We start from the raw sequence: 16728 nt of genomic DNA on the forward strand, positions 1-16728 counted from the left end.
ATGGGGGCTTGGGGCTTCTTGGCCCCAGGACCAGGGATCTGTCTGCTGAGCCACTCAGCTACCCTACAGCAGAGTCAGAGTGAAAGGAGAGAGAAAATATAGTACATGGTAGTGGAGAAATAAGAAAGGAGGGAGTTGCGATCAGCAATGGCAACATTGGAAAAATATGGAAGTAACTTTTGTGATGGACTTATCATAAAGAATGAGATCCACCCATGAGAGTTGTTGGTGTTGGAACAAAGACTGAAGCACATTTTTTGTTATTATTATTTGGGGGAGGGTGCAGGGCAAGTGGGGCTGGATGGCCTGCCTGGGGCCACATAGCAGGGTGATCTTTGGGTGTCTGGGGCTGGATTTGGACCCAGGTGCTCCTGGCTCAAGGGCCAATGCTCTGTCTGCCACCCAGCCACCCCTACTATTATTACCATTTTATTTTATTTTGGGTCTTTTTTTTCCTTCTTTTTGGTTTTTGCAGGGCAGTGGGGATCAGGTGGCTTGCATGTCACACGGCTGGGTGATTGTTGGGTTTACGAGGCTGGATATGGGCTCGGGTGCTCATAGCTCCAGGGCTGGTGCTTTGTCCATTGCGCCACCTGGACATACCTACAATTATTACTATTACTTTTATTTTTAATTTTAATTTTTTTCTCTCCCCTTTACTTTTTTTCGCCCAAGGAGGAGGGGTATTTTATTAATGGAAAAAATACGTGTACAAAATGAGAATAAAAAAATAAATTCAAAAAGAAAAAAAAGAGTATAGAGGTGACAAAAGCACAAATACAACCATGTCTATTATCCAAATTATGAAAACATTATAAAAACCCCAAGATGCCTTGGAAAAAGTAGGGCTTAAGGAAATGCCTTAAGGAAAGGACCAACTAACCAGGAAATACTTGCCATTGTGCAGTTCTTATCTCACCCCAGAACTTGATGTCAAGGGTAAACTGAATTCCCTCAGTTGGGCAATCTGATTAAAGGAATCCTGGGTTACATTCTTCATCAGCTCCCAACTTATTCTAGAGCTTTGTTAAGGGAAAAGTATAAACAATACAGCAATACCAAAAGAATCATGCTTGCCCAGCTAGAAGACTATCAAAAGCCAATTTCATAAGGAAGTTCCAAAGCAGTGTTGGGACATCTAGGGGTCACTGAATTAGTCCCACAATTTGGACCACAGCACAGATCTGCCATCCATTTAATTTTTTCACTCTCTTCACTTACTCCATTTAATAATTCATCTACATGACAAATGTTGAGGATTCAAAATTCATTGTGCACTGAGCCCCTTCCACTCAGTGTGGATCTCCTACCTAAAATCTATTCTTAGGTTTAAACCCCAAAGCTCCTCTTTCCTAGACAAATTGTAACCCATCAGACTACTACAATTTAGTATCCAAGTACTAGTACTCCCTAGTGGAGAAAATGTAATCTATCTTGTTCACTTATGATGTTTACCTAACTTGCATTTAACTAGTCAAAGAATTCAAATATTTTGAATAATTTTTAATAAAAATACAATGTAAAATAAGAGAAAAGTAATGCAACTCCGTAGAATTTGCCTGATTTCTACTTTTCATGATCCTGGAAATTAAAATTTTGTCACGAAGATGTGCTGCATTTCCATGATATTAAAATTTAATTAGTAATGTAATAAAAACTGGAAAAGTCTTAATTAGGATAAAAAAAATCCAAGTTTATTTTAAATTCCAAAGTAAAACAAAGGACTGATTTAAATGTACAATACACTTCCTATTCTTCAGAGAAAGGCAAAGAGTTTTTGCTAAAGACGCTTAAACAAGTAAGACCATCTAAATATCTACAAAATTCACAAGATGTTTTTACATAATTAACAAAACAGTAGCTTTAGATATGTCTTATAATTTGACTGTGACCTTTTATTTTTAAAAAATGTTTTAAATGACTTCTAAACAAAGTTTATGATTAGGTCTGCAAAATATGTTAGAAATTATCAACTTTTTTCAACTTTAATGCAGATCATTAATCCCTTTTGCCATTACATTCACCATGAAACAAGGAGACAGGGCAGTTAAACTCAGGTCTACCTCTACATGTTTTTTGGCAGTTGTACTCACCAGTTCTTGAAACATATTTTACCACAGGAAAAACAAAACTCATTCTATAACTGGAGGATAAAAATAGAACCATGACATCATTAGAATATTTCTTTCTGTTATTTTAAGCAATCAGTACAGAAGGCAAGGAAGAGAAATAATCAGACATGTATGCATCATGCATTCAAAAAAATGTTCCAGAATTAAATGAAATCTAAATTCAATTTTAATTTAATTATACTTCCCAAGAAAGATTTGTGTACCTGAAAATGGATTACTTTTAAAGGAGGGGAAAAAAAACAAAAAAAATATGTAGCAACTACTTTCAATTTATTTTGGCTCTGAATATGATCTCTAATTTCTCTTTCCATAAATAAATAAAGAGATCAATATCCACTAGCATGTTTAATGAATGTGATCTTAAATTATTTTTGGATTTTATTAGCTGAAGCCTTAATTTAAATCACTATACATCATTTCATTTATATCTATCAAAACCAAACTGCCCACCTCCTATACAGCCGATCTCTTTTACTATTGCATCTAAATTTCTGAATGAGGAAAAGCAGAGAATGTACTTATTATTTTATAGTAAAGAAAAAAGTTGACTTTAAGAAAAAAACTATGAATGCCAAGACATCAACGAATAATATGTACTAAAAGATGAGAATATAAGAATTTCTGTACTTAGTAGTGTATACATGTATATATATAGATATATATGCACAATTCCCACAAACTATTCATGTTTCAATCTAAGTAACAAGGAATTTATTTAAACCTGTTTATATTTTTGAAAAATGCTACTTTTCCTGAACACTGAGATTTTTAGAAAGAATTTAAATTTGGCACTGATCATAAAATAATTCAGACACTGACTTTTACAAAACTTTGTATTTCTTCCTGAGCTTATCAACTCAAGTTGTCTGACCAATGGGATATTGCTACAGCTAAAAACACACTATAATTGCCAAACATAACTCCCTTTTCCATTTCAGCTACATCAAAGATGGTGGATAGGATAATTGCTACGTTCAGGACTATGTAGTTATGATAAACAGACCATCTGAAGAACTAAAAAAGGTTTTTCTTATTTAAATGATTACCTTTGAGAAATATGCCTAGTAGGTAGATCCTTAGTACCTATAAGGCTACAGTGAAACTAGAAATTATGATGTTGAAATCATAAAGATGAATTTTAGTAGCAGCACTTGGTGCCAGTCTACCTACATAAACCTCAGATAAATTTCAAAAAAGCAATGCCTGACCTGCAGACAAGATAAAACCTAAAATTCACTAAAACATAACAATATGATAGACAACTGATATATTTATTATTCACCAAGACAATCTATCAACCAGAAGAAACATTCAGCAACTATAATACACAAAAAGGCACATAGCAATTAATCAAGAAAAGATCAGATTTAAAAGGACACTATCAAAGAGCTTATATACAAAATCTGATCTCTACTGAAAGTGACTTATAATAATTTGGTGGTATAAACACACAAGCTTAAAACTGGTATATATATATTAAGTAGCATAACTTTATAGGTTTTAGCAATAATTATGTGAAAACCAAGGCTGCTTATTTCTTAGCCCTTTATCTAGTCAGATTATTAGCATAATCACTATTAGTCACATTATAGTGATATTTCTCAATCTTTCCCAGATAGACAAAGACTATAATATACCAATTTTATAACCTATCAATTTTCATTTTGGTTTAGACCTGTGGTTTCAGGGGAAATTCCCTAATGAGACTATAAAGAATTGTTGGTTCTACAAATTATAGAGTTGCCTGGGACACTGGGAGGTTAAGTGGTTTGTTCAAGGTCACCTGCCAATATGTGTCAGAGGCAGGATTTCAACTCAAGTCTTCCTGGCTCAGAGGCTGGCTTGCTCTCTACTACTAAGAAAGAAAGACTTATTCTAAAATCTACTTTTGCTATTTCAATTTAACTCAGAACACAACTTCTGAATAATTTCCAAGAGTACATCTTTAATTTTAGAGGCTACCAGCTTGCTAAAGTCTTATTGATCTAAAGACAACACATAAATTTAAAGCCTAATTCTATTCCAAAAGCAGAAAATAACTTCAATTGAAATTTTAAATATAAAAGTCAATTTTTTTTCATCAGGGGAATACAAAAAACTTGCAAATTAGTATTTGATAGTGTCCATTTAAGAGACATTAAATTACTTGAATTAGACTCTAATCATTCTTATCTGACATACTTTTCAGAGTATATCACCAAATATATGTGTATATCCTCCAAGTATCTTCTGCTCTTATTTTTATAGAATACACAAAAATGAACACACACACACACACACACACACACACACATACACACACACAAACACACTTCATACTAACACTCACTACAGATACCAAACTTTTAAAAGAAAAATTAGTAAACTAGGACTTCAACTGTGCTTCTTTGGACAAGTCCTTATTCAAACAATGTAGAATTTAAATTCTCTCCATCCTATTTAATACCTTACTAGGATCTTTGGTGTTTTAAAGTCAGAAACAACTAGGTTGACAATTTTTTTTCCATATGATAAAATAGTCAACTTATAGTGCTAATTAAGTGCTAATTTATTTTTTATCAGATGCATGAATGAATTTAAAGGCTAAGCTGTGTTTCTGGAATGTAAATTTCCAAAGGAAGTTAAGCAGTTGTAAGAGTCAAAAATTTTGATATGGTTACAGTAATATTATTTTTGATGTTGCATTTCTCCAAAAAGCCTCCAATATCTGAAACGGTAGAACAGCTAACAAATACCAGCTTCATTGCATTTGTTCTGTGCCATAAAAATCACGTTAGAGAGTCTGTTCAGTTTGCCCAAATCTGCAAGGCTTTCAAAAAAAATTGTGGATTCCTTAGAATTCTGTGGAACAAGAGGCAGCAAATAAGATAATGAACACCTCTTCATGGTACATAAGGAGAACCAACCAGGAAAGGCATCAAAACACTTGGGTTCTCATTCAGTCACTTGATAAATACTTTGGGAGAATTAGTTCACCTCTCTTCACCTCTATCCTAAGTAAAATAAAAGGAAGGGTTGTGTGTGTGTGTGTGTGTGTGTGTATGTGTCTCTTTCTTCCCAGACTATACTATAGGACTTTCGTGACAACTTCATGACATAATACAACTCTGTTAATTGTAAAGCACAGTACAAAATAAAGGTATTTACTGCAAAATTCTAGAGATATACACTTCAATGTGCATCACATATGCATTACAAAACAAATTTTATGTAAATGAAATTATTGTAAACCAAATAACATTTTTAAAGCATTCAGGGAAAGTAATTATTTAAAAGAAACTCTGTTGCAAAATTTTTATGAAGTAAAAAAAATCCTTTACAATGTAAAAATAAAAATTCCCTTATTTCTTTCTACAATTTCAAATATTTATAAATTAAGAAGGGCAGATCTATGGATGTGATTTGTTTCTGTGATTTTTTTAGTTAAAATTAAAAAATGCCTGTTATATTGAGACGAAATTTTAATGTTAAGAAGTCTACTTAAATCACAAATCAGATATTATTAAAGCTTGAAGGGCCTTTTAAGACTATCTAATCCAAATCTATTATTTTATAAATGAAAGCATTGAAATCAAGAATGAATTTATAATTTAATTTTTAAAGACTGAATACCTCAATTATCCAAATCTCAATTACAAATTTATTTCCATAGTGGGAAACATGGCTTTTAAAAACAGGATAAATCAAAATGGTCTAATGTAATTATCACCAAATTCTAGTGAAGGAAAAATTGAGGGCAGAAGCAAAAGAGGAGTGTTTTAATTCTCTGCTTTAATTCTCTATTTATTTTACTTAATCTTCATGAGCAAGCACATTTATTTATGAGCACTCTGGTAAAATACCTTAGTTTTTTAAGTACTTTACTAAATAATGTTGTTCTTGGCCCTTCTTGCGTGATTTTTAAAAAATTCCATTATTTTATTTATGACAGTACACAAGATCCGGCAGTTTGCTAGCAAGTCATTACACTATGATACTGATGAGAAAAAAAATTTTTTAAATTGAAATTTCTTCAAATAATCTTAAATACTTTACTTACATTTATATATAAAAGCTAGATCAATTACAAAATCGTTCAAACTCTTGTTGGAGGCCCATATAACTTGTTCTCATTTTATGAAATCATCCTTCCTGATCATCTATCTCCTTTATGCCACCTCTTCAAAAATCTTTCACTGACAAGTAAACCTACCACTTTATTTATTAGATCTATTCATTAAAGAAATTCTCCAAAGAGTTTTACCAGGTAACATTTTGTTAACCTGACATTTCTATACCCACTTGAAAGTAATAGCACTGTATTACTTCAAAAATATTAAAGCTTTACCAATTTATCTTGGCCCTCTACCTCACAAATTATTTTGGAAAAAAAAATTTTAAGTTTTTATTACAACTGATACTCTTCCTCTTTATTTCTGAATGATAAAAATGACTGTAATGGATAGTAACCATAAAGGAATCAATTAAAATTTGTTTTTTAATATAAATTATGATATGCAAGTGATTTTTTTTCCTTTAATAAGGGGAAACATTCAGTAGATGAGCACAAATTTTAGGATTTGTCTTTTTCTGTTTCAATTATTTACACACACAAAAAAAGTCTAGCCTCACTCTTTCACTTTTTAGAGCCTCAATTATCCAAGATAAATAGAATCATAGGTTTTAATGTGGAAAAGACCTTAGAGACCACCGCTGCCCCACAACACATACACAAATTTGCAAATCAGGAAACTAAGAGCCACTAACTCAACCAACTTACTACTTCCTTACTACTATACATGTCGTAGTAAGTAAAGCCAGAATTTGAATTCAAATTCTGGTCTTAATTGTCAATCTACTGTTCTTTCCAATATACCATGGTGTTCCTCCAAAAGTATCTTAGCTACTCCAAATTAAAGAAATTTCATTATCCAACCCTTGAAGAAAATGAAGACAAAAGCCAGAAGCCAATTTTTAAAAAATAAGGCATTCAATGGTAAAATCTAAAAAATAAATTTAAGCCTGAAAGAGAAATTCTAGATATAGAATATGTGTTTTCTTTCTTTTATACTTTTTCATCTTGGACAACTGAGGTATAATGTTTCTATTTCCACACATTACCTTACTACCTGATCCTTATAGCATTAGTCTACTTTTTTACTTTCAGACTGTCAAAAAGTTCAATAGGAAGTAAATGCTTGAAATTATAAAAATATGAAAACTAAAACAAGCTTCTAAGTATTATTTATAAACTTAGGTGGCATGATTTTATTAAGAAAAACATGCATTTGGGACAAGATCACATGAATTTCAAGTTGGGACAAAAAACAGCTGATAGCTATCAGTACATTCACATATAGTTTTTTTAAAGGCTTGTTAAACTGAATTTATTTTTTTTTACTTGGGGATGGAGGAGGGAAATGAAGAGGAAATTAATGATGAAAATGAAGAACCAATGATAACAAAAATATATCTAAAAATTCCTGTATGTAAATCTCTAAAAATCTATATCTAAGAAACTATTAAAAATTAAGATCTAAAAGATTTTAAAATACTTAAAAATTATAAGATATACATTTTAAATATTATGCAACAAAATATGTCCACATAATGTTTTCTTTGATCTTAAATTATACACAGAATCTTGGAGGTCAGAAAAAATGCAAACCATAGTAGCCCTATTAATTTAATAGCTATCAGCTACTGTCTGCAATTAGCATAAAGCCATCTGAATTTTGTGGAATGTGTAGGTCTCATCATGAGTGCCGCTCATTATTAGCAATATTTTGTACAGCTGTAGTGTTATCAAGACCTAGCAATGTTCCAAGGTAAGACTGATCTCTAGGATCAAGCATTTGTTCAGGTCGAACGGGATGAACTATATTTGTAGGTTGAGGAGTGAGAGTATATTTTTCCAGAAATGCCAAATCTGTTGTTGCTCGTGGATAATCTGTCGGCTGTGTCTGTGTAGAAAGGATACCCTGGGATGGTGGTGGAAGTGCGGTAGTATGACGTACCATATCATTCTGATTATCTGTCATCTGGACTGGAACCAATGTTACAGGAACACATACTTCATTAGGAACATTTGGTAATATTGTTTTAGATTCTGATTGATATTTCGGCTGGTCCAGATATTGTTTAGTTTCTGTTTGGTAACTTTTCCCATCAGGAGCATACTCTATTGGTAAGGATACAAGTTTCTCCTCAGAAGTAGTTAGTGGTTCATCTGGAGATTTTATTCCATGTACATGGTCAATGTGGTACTTCAGCTTATCCTTCCGCTTAAATGTAGCATTACAATGCTGGCAGTTGAAGGGTCGAGCATCAGAATGAATAACCATGTGCTTTGTTAAAGTTTTCTTAATTCTAAAAGACTGATTGCAAATTTGACATTTGTAAGGTTTTTCACCTATAAAAAAAGATAATATTAAAGTGTAAAATATACCAAATGAGTAGTAAGTTGTTATAAAATTTCCTCCTTCAACTTGCAGGTCAACAAGAGGCCCTTTCAACACTAACCCTCAATTATCACTGCCCAAAACCCAAAGAATATGCTAAACAGGGAGGGTAGTTTAAGCCACTTCTTTTGATATAATTTATTTATCTCCAGTCTTAGTGGACCAATCAGAGAATAGGAATAGAATTTCCATTTGTTTTAGAATAAGGTTTCATTATTTTATTTAAAATGCTATGAATTGCTTAATGACTGAATATATTCATAACTAAATAAGAATAACAAAAATGTTTTTCCAAGTGATTTTTGCATTGTTCACTTTGTGGGAATAGTTGTAGACAACAAGTTCCAAAAAGGAACTTCTACAGCACAGTATAGAGGAAAGGACTTAGAAAAACCATATTTTAACATTTTATATATATTTTAATCTGGTCAGGTAACACACTTCCAACTTTTAACAGATTTCAACTAAATTAATCATGTTTCAAACTGATATTCAGTTCCATCATGTCACTGATAAGTCTATTCTGTGTACCTCTAATGGAACAAAAAAATAGCTTGCAATAGGTCTCTAGATAATAATATTCTTTTTTTTTTAATTTTATTTATTTAAGGCAATGGGGTTAAGAGTGACTTGCCCAAGGTCACACAGCTAGGCATTTATTAAATGTCTGAGGTCAAATTTGAACTCAGGTCTTCCTGACTCCAGGGCCAGTGCTTTATCCACAGAGCCAGCAAACTGCCCTCTAATAATACTCTTTGTATAATTTTAAGTCATCCCAGATTAAGCACCTCTGCCCTATATCCTTTTATTGCCAGCACTTAGTACAGTGGTGTGCACATAATAAGTGTCTAATAAATGCTTTATTCATTCATTTATTCATTCATTCTCCATGCCCTCTCACAGGAATTCTCTCCAATTCTGTCATGAAAAAGGTCACAACTGGATAAAATACTCACTACATTGATACAGTTAAAGTTGAAAATAATAATTATGTCATAATTGTTAGTTTATTAGCAGGTATGGTGATATTATTAGATCTATCTTTAAAAAAAGACTATGATCTGGTATCACTTTTCTGCTGTTTGTGTAACAGATCCTCCTCCCCATTTTTAATGAAATCCCACTGTTTTTCTCCTCTAAATTTAGCAATAAAATTGCTGTTGTTCAGTTGTTTCATCATGTCCCATTTTTCATGACCCCATTTGGGGTTTTCTTGGCAAAAATATTGGAATGGCTTGCTATTTCCCTCTCAGTTCATTTTACAGATAAGGAAACTGAAATAAACCTTAGGGGCACACAACTAAGTGTCAGATTTGAACTTCAGTCTTCCAACTCCAGAACTCTTTCTAATGAGCCATCTAGCTGCTCATAGCAATGGAATGGCTAAGTGGAAATCACAGATTTTTTTTTAAAAAAAGGTATAAATGTTTTATAAGAGGTATATGTAAAAAGTAAAGATCAACTCTAAAGAATACAATAAAAGAAAAAAGTTCAACATTATATATTTCAGAAAATAATAATACCCTTAAACTCAAAGAAAAATAGAAAGTGATTTTTGAAAAGTGAAATCATCACTTTCTCAAAGACACCTGCAAAAGCCATGACTGATCAACAAGATTACAAAAAAGGCTAGAGGCTTTTCACTATTATTTAAAAAGTAATGTAGTAAAAGAAGAAAATGGCTAAAGCCAAGGCCTGAGGAATGCCCTTAAAAATGGCTAAAAAGAAGAATCAAAAAAAGACACTTTGAAAAAACATCTGAAAAGAAGAAAAGTAGCAACTGACAGAGAAATACACAATGGAGAGAGATTAACACCACAAGCAATTTTCTCTGTGTAAATCCTTTTTATAATACCACTATGGAAAAATTGAAGACATACCACAAAAAATAAAGATCACAAAACATGGGTTGCTCAAACTAATGACACTAATAAGACCAAAATCTTGACTACAGTAGGAAAGCATGGTTTACAAGATCAGACTTTATTCTTAATTAACCATTAAAATACATATAACATACCCAAATAAGTTTTACCTGAATGTGTCCTAAAATGCATTTCCAGACTTGATTTGCCTTTAAAAATTTTCTTACAAACATCACACTGATGAAAAGTTGCTTTATATCTACGAAGCAGAAAAAAAGGTTAACTTAATTTTTTTTTCCCATTAAGAGTTTGGTAGATTTCATGTTAAAATGTAATCATTCATAGTATTAAATAATAAAAGTCCAGAGGAAGGTTAAGCCCTTTAAGAGAACAACTTCATTTTCTAAGTATGTCCTGTTAGAAAATTGAATTTAGTCATCTAAGTTTAAATTTAGAACCCATGTACCTATATACAATTTAGAACCTAGACTGAAGGTACAAACATGAAGAAAAACTAGTTCTCAAGTCCTCACAGTTTTCAGTTATGTACCTACTTTACCTTGCCCCTTGAATTAAATGTTAACTAATATCTAGATTCTTTAAAACTCTCCACCAATTGGTCCATACTTTCCTATCTGCTCCCACTTCCCAACATACTATTGTCTGTACCAATGTTTGTATCAGGCTTGAATTCTTCTGGCCCTCCTAAATTCAAATCTTCTTCCTCCCATCTTTTAAATTTTTGCTCAACATTATCCTATATACATAGAAGAATATCTTCCATATCTTTTGACCCGACAATTAAATTTTTATGTAGAAATTCAAAGTCTATACCTGTATAAGGCTATCCTCAATTACAATTTCCTAATAGGAAATATAATCAGCACTCTTCAAAAAATTTGGATGACAAATATATTTATATGCATAGTCTGGGTGCCAGGGTGCTCCAAAGCTATCAAAGTTGAAAACTGCATAAGACTTTTGGGATATACTATATTTGTGTAGACTTATACTTAGCTCAATTATACGTTATGGCATTGGAGAAAATATATTTACACATACTTTATAAGGTATCCCCAAAACAAATAGCCAAGAATTTTATTAGAATTCAAAAAATCTGTTCTTTGCTTCTGTCAAACCTGGATTGTAACATAAAGTTAGTATTAAATGATATTAAAGCTCTGTCAAAAATAGTTTTTAAATGTCTAATATTTTTTCAGAGAAGGATTTCTACTCAATTCAACAAAAATTAAACAACTGTGTGCAAAGCACTGGCTAGACAACAGAAATAAAAAGACAAAATAGATCACCTTCCACAAGGAGTTTACGATATTCTCCTGGGGATTACAACATGAGAACAAAAGTAAGATGGGGTGGTGGGGTATGAAGAAAGAGGAATGTACTTTACAGAGAAGAATGGTACCTACTCACGACAAGTAGCTTATTAAAAGGCAGAGAATACTGAAGGAATGAAGAGTTCAGAGAATAGGTAGTAATCCAGTCTGGTTTAAACATAAAATATGTAAATATGTGATGGAAAGTAAAGAAAATGAACCAAAATAGAAGTTGAAGTCAGATTTAGCTGAGAAATGTATATTTTATCCTAAGGATAATCTGGAAGGAGAGAGAGAAAGAGAGAGAATGTGTGTGTGTGTGTGTGTGTGTGTGTGTGTGTGTGTGTCAACTGATGTTTTATTTTATTTTTTCCGATTACATGTCATAAAAGTTTTTCAACATTCATCCACATGCATATGCATATTTATAGATTACATAATTTCTTTCTATCCTTCCTTTCCACCCCTCTCCCAGAAATTTTTAACCATGAAAGCAGTGTTTATTCAGATTTGGTATGTTTTTCTTTGTTTTGTTTTGTGTTCTTTTTCTTCTTCCGAATGTGGATAAGCACTCTTTGTTTTGTTTTCATATACCATATACCATAGCTTGTTCAGTCATTCCCCAATTGATGGGCATCCCCTCAATTTCCAAATCTTGGCCACCACAAATAGAGCAGCTATTAATATTTTGGAACATGTGGCTCTTTTCCCATTTTTTATGATTTCTTCTAGATAAAGGCCTAGTATGGTATTGCTGGGTCAAAGGATATGAACAGTCTCATTTCTTTTTGAGCATAGTTCCATATTGCTTTCTAGAATGGTTGAATCAGTTCATAACTCCACCAATAGCCCATTAATGTCCCAAACCTCCCACAACCCCTCCAACATTGTTTTGCCTTTTTGTCATCTTAGCTAATCTGATGGCTAAGATCATTATAGTTGTTTTAATTTGCATTCCTCTAATCAGTAATAATTTGGAGCATTGTTTCATATGATTATTTATAGCTTTAATTTTTGTTTGAAAATTACCTGTTCGTATCCTTTCACCATTTATCAATTGGGGAATGACTTATAACCCTATAAATTTGATTCAATTCTCTAGATATTTTAGAAATGAGACCTTTATAAGAACCCTTAGCTGTGAAAATTGTTTCCTAGCTTTCTGTTTTCATTCTAATCTTGCCAGCATTAGTTTTATTAGTGTAAACCCTTTTTTAATTTAAAAATCAAATTCATCAATTTTGCAATTTATAATGTACTCTAAATTTTTTGTTTGGTCATATATTTCTCCCCTATCTATAGATCTGACAGAAAATTTCTGTTTTCTTCTTTTGTTTTTTTGCAAGGCAATGGGGTTAAATGACTTGCCCAAGGTCACACAGCTAGGTAATTATTAAGTTTCTGGGGTCAAATTTGAACTCAGGTCCTCCTGATTTCTAGGTCAGTGCTCTATGCAGCTAGGCTCCAACCTAGCTGCCCCCATTTCTCTATTTCTTAACCAATACCAGGCAGTTTTGATGGCTGCTGCTTTATAGTATAATTTTAGATCTGGAAGGCCACCTTCCTTTACATTTTTTTTCATCAGTTCCCTTGATATTCTTGACCTTTCATTCTTCCATATGAATTTTGTTACTATTTTTTTCTAGCTTGGTAAAATAGTTATTTGGTAGTTTGATTGGTATGGCACTGAATTAGTAATTTATTTAAGGTAGAATTGTCATTTTTTTTTATCATATTAGCTCGACTGGTGATTGTTTCAAGTATTTTTTTAATATGATTTATTTACTTGGGTTCTTTAAGTGTACCATCATATCATCTGCAAAGTTTTGCTTCCTCATTGCCAATTCTAATTCCTTCAATTTCTTTTTCTTCTAATTGCTAAAGCTAACATTTCTAATACTATACGGTAGTAGTGATAATGGACATCCTTATTTCACCCCGATCGTACTGGAATATTCCTAGTTTATTCCCATTACAAATAATATTTGTTGATGATTTTACATAGCTACTTCTTATTATTTTAAGGAAAACTACATTTACCCTATATTTTGGTATTTTTAAATAGGAATTGATGTTACATTTTGTCAAAGGCTTTTTCAGCATCAATTGACATAATCAGATGATTTCTGTTGGTGCTGTTATTGATATGTTCAATTATGTTGAATGTTTACCTAATATTGAACCATTCCTGACTCCCTGGTAGAAATGCTTCCTGATCAGGGTATATAATTCTAGTAATAACTTACTATAATCTCTTTGCTAAAATTTTATTTAAGATTTTTTTGCATCAATGTACATTAGGGAAATTTGTCTATAATTTTCTTTCTTTTGGTTCTTTCTGGTTTAAATATTAGCACCATCCCATATTGGTTTATTAGTACCATACCATACTTGAAAGGAATCTGGTAGAATTCCTTCTTCTCTTGTTTTTTTAAAATAGTTTATGTAGAATTGGATTTAATTGTTCCTTAAATTTTTGGTAGAATTCACTGGTAAATCCATCTGGATCTGGAGACATTTTTTAGGGAATTTACTGATTGTTTCTTCAATTTCTTTTTCTGAAATGAGGTTATTTAAGCTTATTCCCTCTCCTGTTAATGTGGATGGTTTGGATTTTTGAAAATATTCATCCATTTCACTCAGGTTAACAAATTTATTGGTACATAGTTGAACAAAATAGCTGAATTATTTCTTTAATGAATTATTTCTTTAATTCTCCTCATGTGGTGGTGAGTTCACCCTTTTTCATTGTATGTGAATTGTACATCAGAATTGTATGTGAGGAAAATTTTTTTGACATTGGGTGAGGTACATATTGGAAAATAAAGAGTGGAAAACAGGGAGACCAATATGATAGTCTTTACAATAGTCCAGGCGAGAAGTGATAAGGGCAAACCTGAGAAGGAAAAGGGATGCAAAAGATATTACAGAGGCAAAATTAAGGAGTTTAGAACTGACTGAATCTAAGAGTCAAGGATGACTCTGGGTAATATGATGATGATTAGTACCAGTAATTGAAAAGTGTTAACAGTTTAAGATGAATAATGGTGCATTTATTTTGAACTTGCTAAGTTTAATATGATAATCACAAAAAAACTGACAGTTATGTGTCACTTATAAAGTCTGCATACTGTGTATGTACTTATAATCTAAATCAACATATGTACATACATGTATGTTTGTGCATGTATCTATACACACATACATATAAATAGCAAGACATATACTTGCTTCTAGAAATAGATAAATGTATACATAAAATCTCTGAGCCTCATAACAATTCTAAAAGGTAGGTAATGAGGAATCTGAGGTTTAGAAAAACTGTGAGACTATGGACAAGTATCAGCATTAAGATATAAATCTAGACCTTCTGAAGGACAAGTTCAATAGTATGGCTGTTATCCTATACAGCATGTAAAATTGGAGATGTCCATTAGGCATTTGTTGATAATAATCTAGAATTCAGAAAACAGGGCTAGACAGAAAGATGAGGTGATTGTTTGAAGAGGGATGAGCTGGTAGCAAATGACAAACAAAGGAGAGAGTTCAGAACAAAAAGAAAAAAGGAGCACAGGACAGGGACTTAAGAGGATACCCATTCTTAACTAAAGACAATAAAATCAATTCTCAATAGTAAAGAAGATCATGAGGATCATGTATAAATTAATTAAAACTCAATACTGAGGTGGCATAGTGAAAAAAGCACTTAGAGTTAGGAAGACCTGAGTTCAAATTTCACCTCAGTCAAAAGTAGTGTGACAAATCATTTAACTTTTTTCAGCTTCAGTTTCCTTGTTTGTAAAATAATAACAAGCATATCTACTTAATGGAGTTGTTATGAGATTTAAATGTGATCATATCATATGCATAAGACACTTCCACGTGCTAATTTGGAATTATGCCAAAGGGCAATAAAAATATGCATACCCTTTGATCCAGGAACATCACGAAGAATGGGTCTGTATCCTGAAGAGATCATGAAAAAGGGTAAAGATCTCACATGTACAAAAGTATTCATAGCAGTTCTTTTTTGTAATTGTAAAGAATTGGAAATTGAGGGGATGTCTATCAATTGGGGAATGGTTAAACAAACTGTCAATATATGAATGTGATAGAACACATTGTTCTATAAGAAATCATGAGGGACCAAATTTCAGAAAAGCCTGGAAAGACCTGCATGAATTGATGCAGAGTGAAATGAGCAGAACCAGAAGAACATTATACACACTAACAACATTGGGTCATGATCAACTATGATGGATTTTTTCATTTCAGCAGTACAATAATCAAAGACAATATTAAAAGACTTGTGATAGGAAATACTATCTATATTCAAAGAAGGAATTGTAGCTTAAATGAAGACTAAAGCTTATTATCTTCAATTTTTAAAAATTGTCTTATGTATTATATCATTTTTTCTCTCTAATGTTTTCTTTCTTTCATTTGAATCTGATTCTTCTCTCACAACATGCTGCTCAATATTGATCTATGTTTACTATGGTTATAAATATAGAACTGATATCAGATTGCTTTCTATCAAGGGAAGTGGGGGGAGGAAAGGGGGGAGAAAAATTGTAAAACTCAAAACCTTACAATAAAAAAAGATTGGGAAAAACCACCATTGCATGTAGTTGGAAAAACAAATACATAATTTAAATAAAAAAAACTTTAAAGTGCTACATAAATATTAGTTATTATCTATATATTTTAGGACTATAAACAGAACCATCAGAATAAAAGACTGACAAGCCACCTCTATTACTCTTTCCACTCATTTTTAAAATAAGTTCAGTCAAACTGACCTATATTTCAACTTGTGAACAAGTCCTATAATTTGTGTCCTCAACTAAATCTCTGTCTGGGATGTCCTTTCAACCTCACTGCCAATTGCTGTGACTGATTAGATATTAATCACAAATTAAAGATTCAAATCACATTTTAACTCTTCTCTAATTGT

The 16728-nt window shown here is 32.1% G+C and overlaps 1 protein-coding gene across 2 annotated transcripts in view; it reads right to left on the reverse strand.

Moving 5' to 3' along the window:
- Positions 1-1683: 1683 nt before the first annotated feature.
- ZBTB41 (zinc finger and BTB domain containing 41) overlaps positions 1684-16728 on the reverse strand; it is a 70220-nt gene continuing 55175 nt past the window's right edge. For both annotated transcript variants that reach the window (XM_074222284.1, XM_074222285.1), the window contains exons 10-11: positions 10608-10696; positions 1684-8523 (exon numbers count right to left, since the gene is read on the reverse strand). In XM_074222284.1, coding sequence (XP_074078385.1) covers positions 7868-8523; positions 10608-10696 — 745 coding nt within the window. In that variant the 3' untranslated portion in view covers positions 1684-7867. The remainder of the gene's footprint in view (positions 8524-10607; positions 10697-16728) is intronic.

Source organism: Macrotis lagotis, chromosome 2, assembly GCF_037893015.1.
Source record: "Macrotis lagotis isolate mMagLag1 chromosome 2, bilby.v1.9.chrom.fasta, whole genome shotgun sequence".
Classification (NCBI taxonomy): domain Eukaryota; kingdom Metazoa; phylum Chordata; class Mammalia; order Peramelemorphia; family Peramelidae; genus Macrotis; species Macrotis lagotis.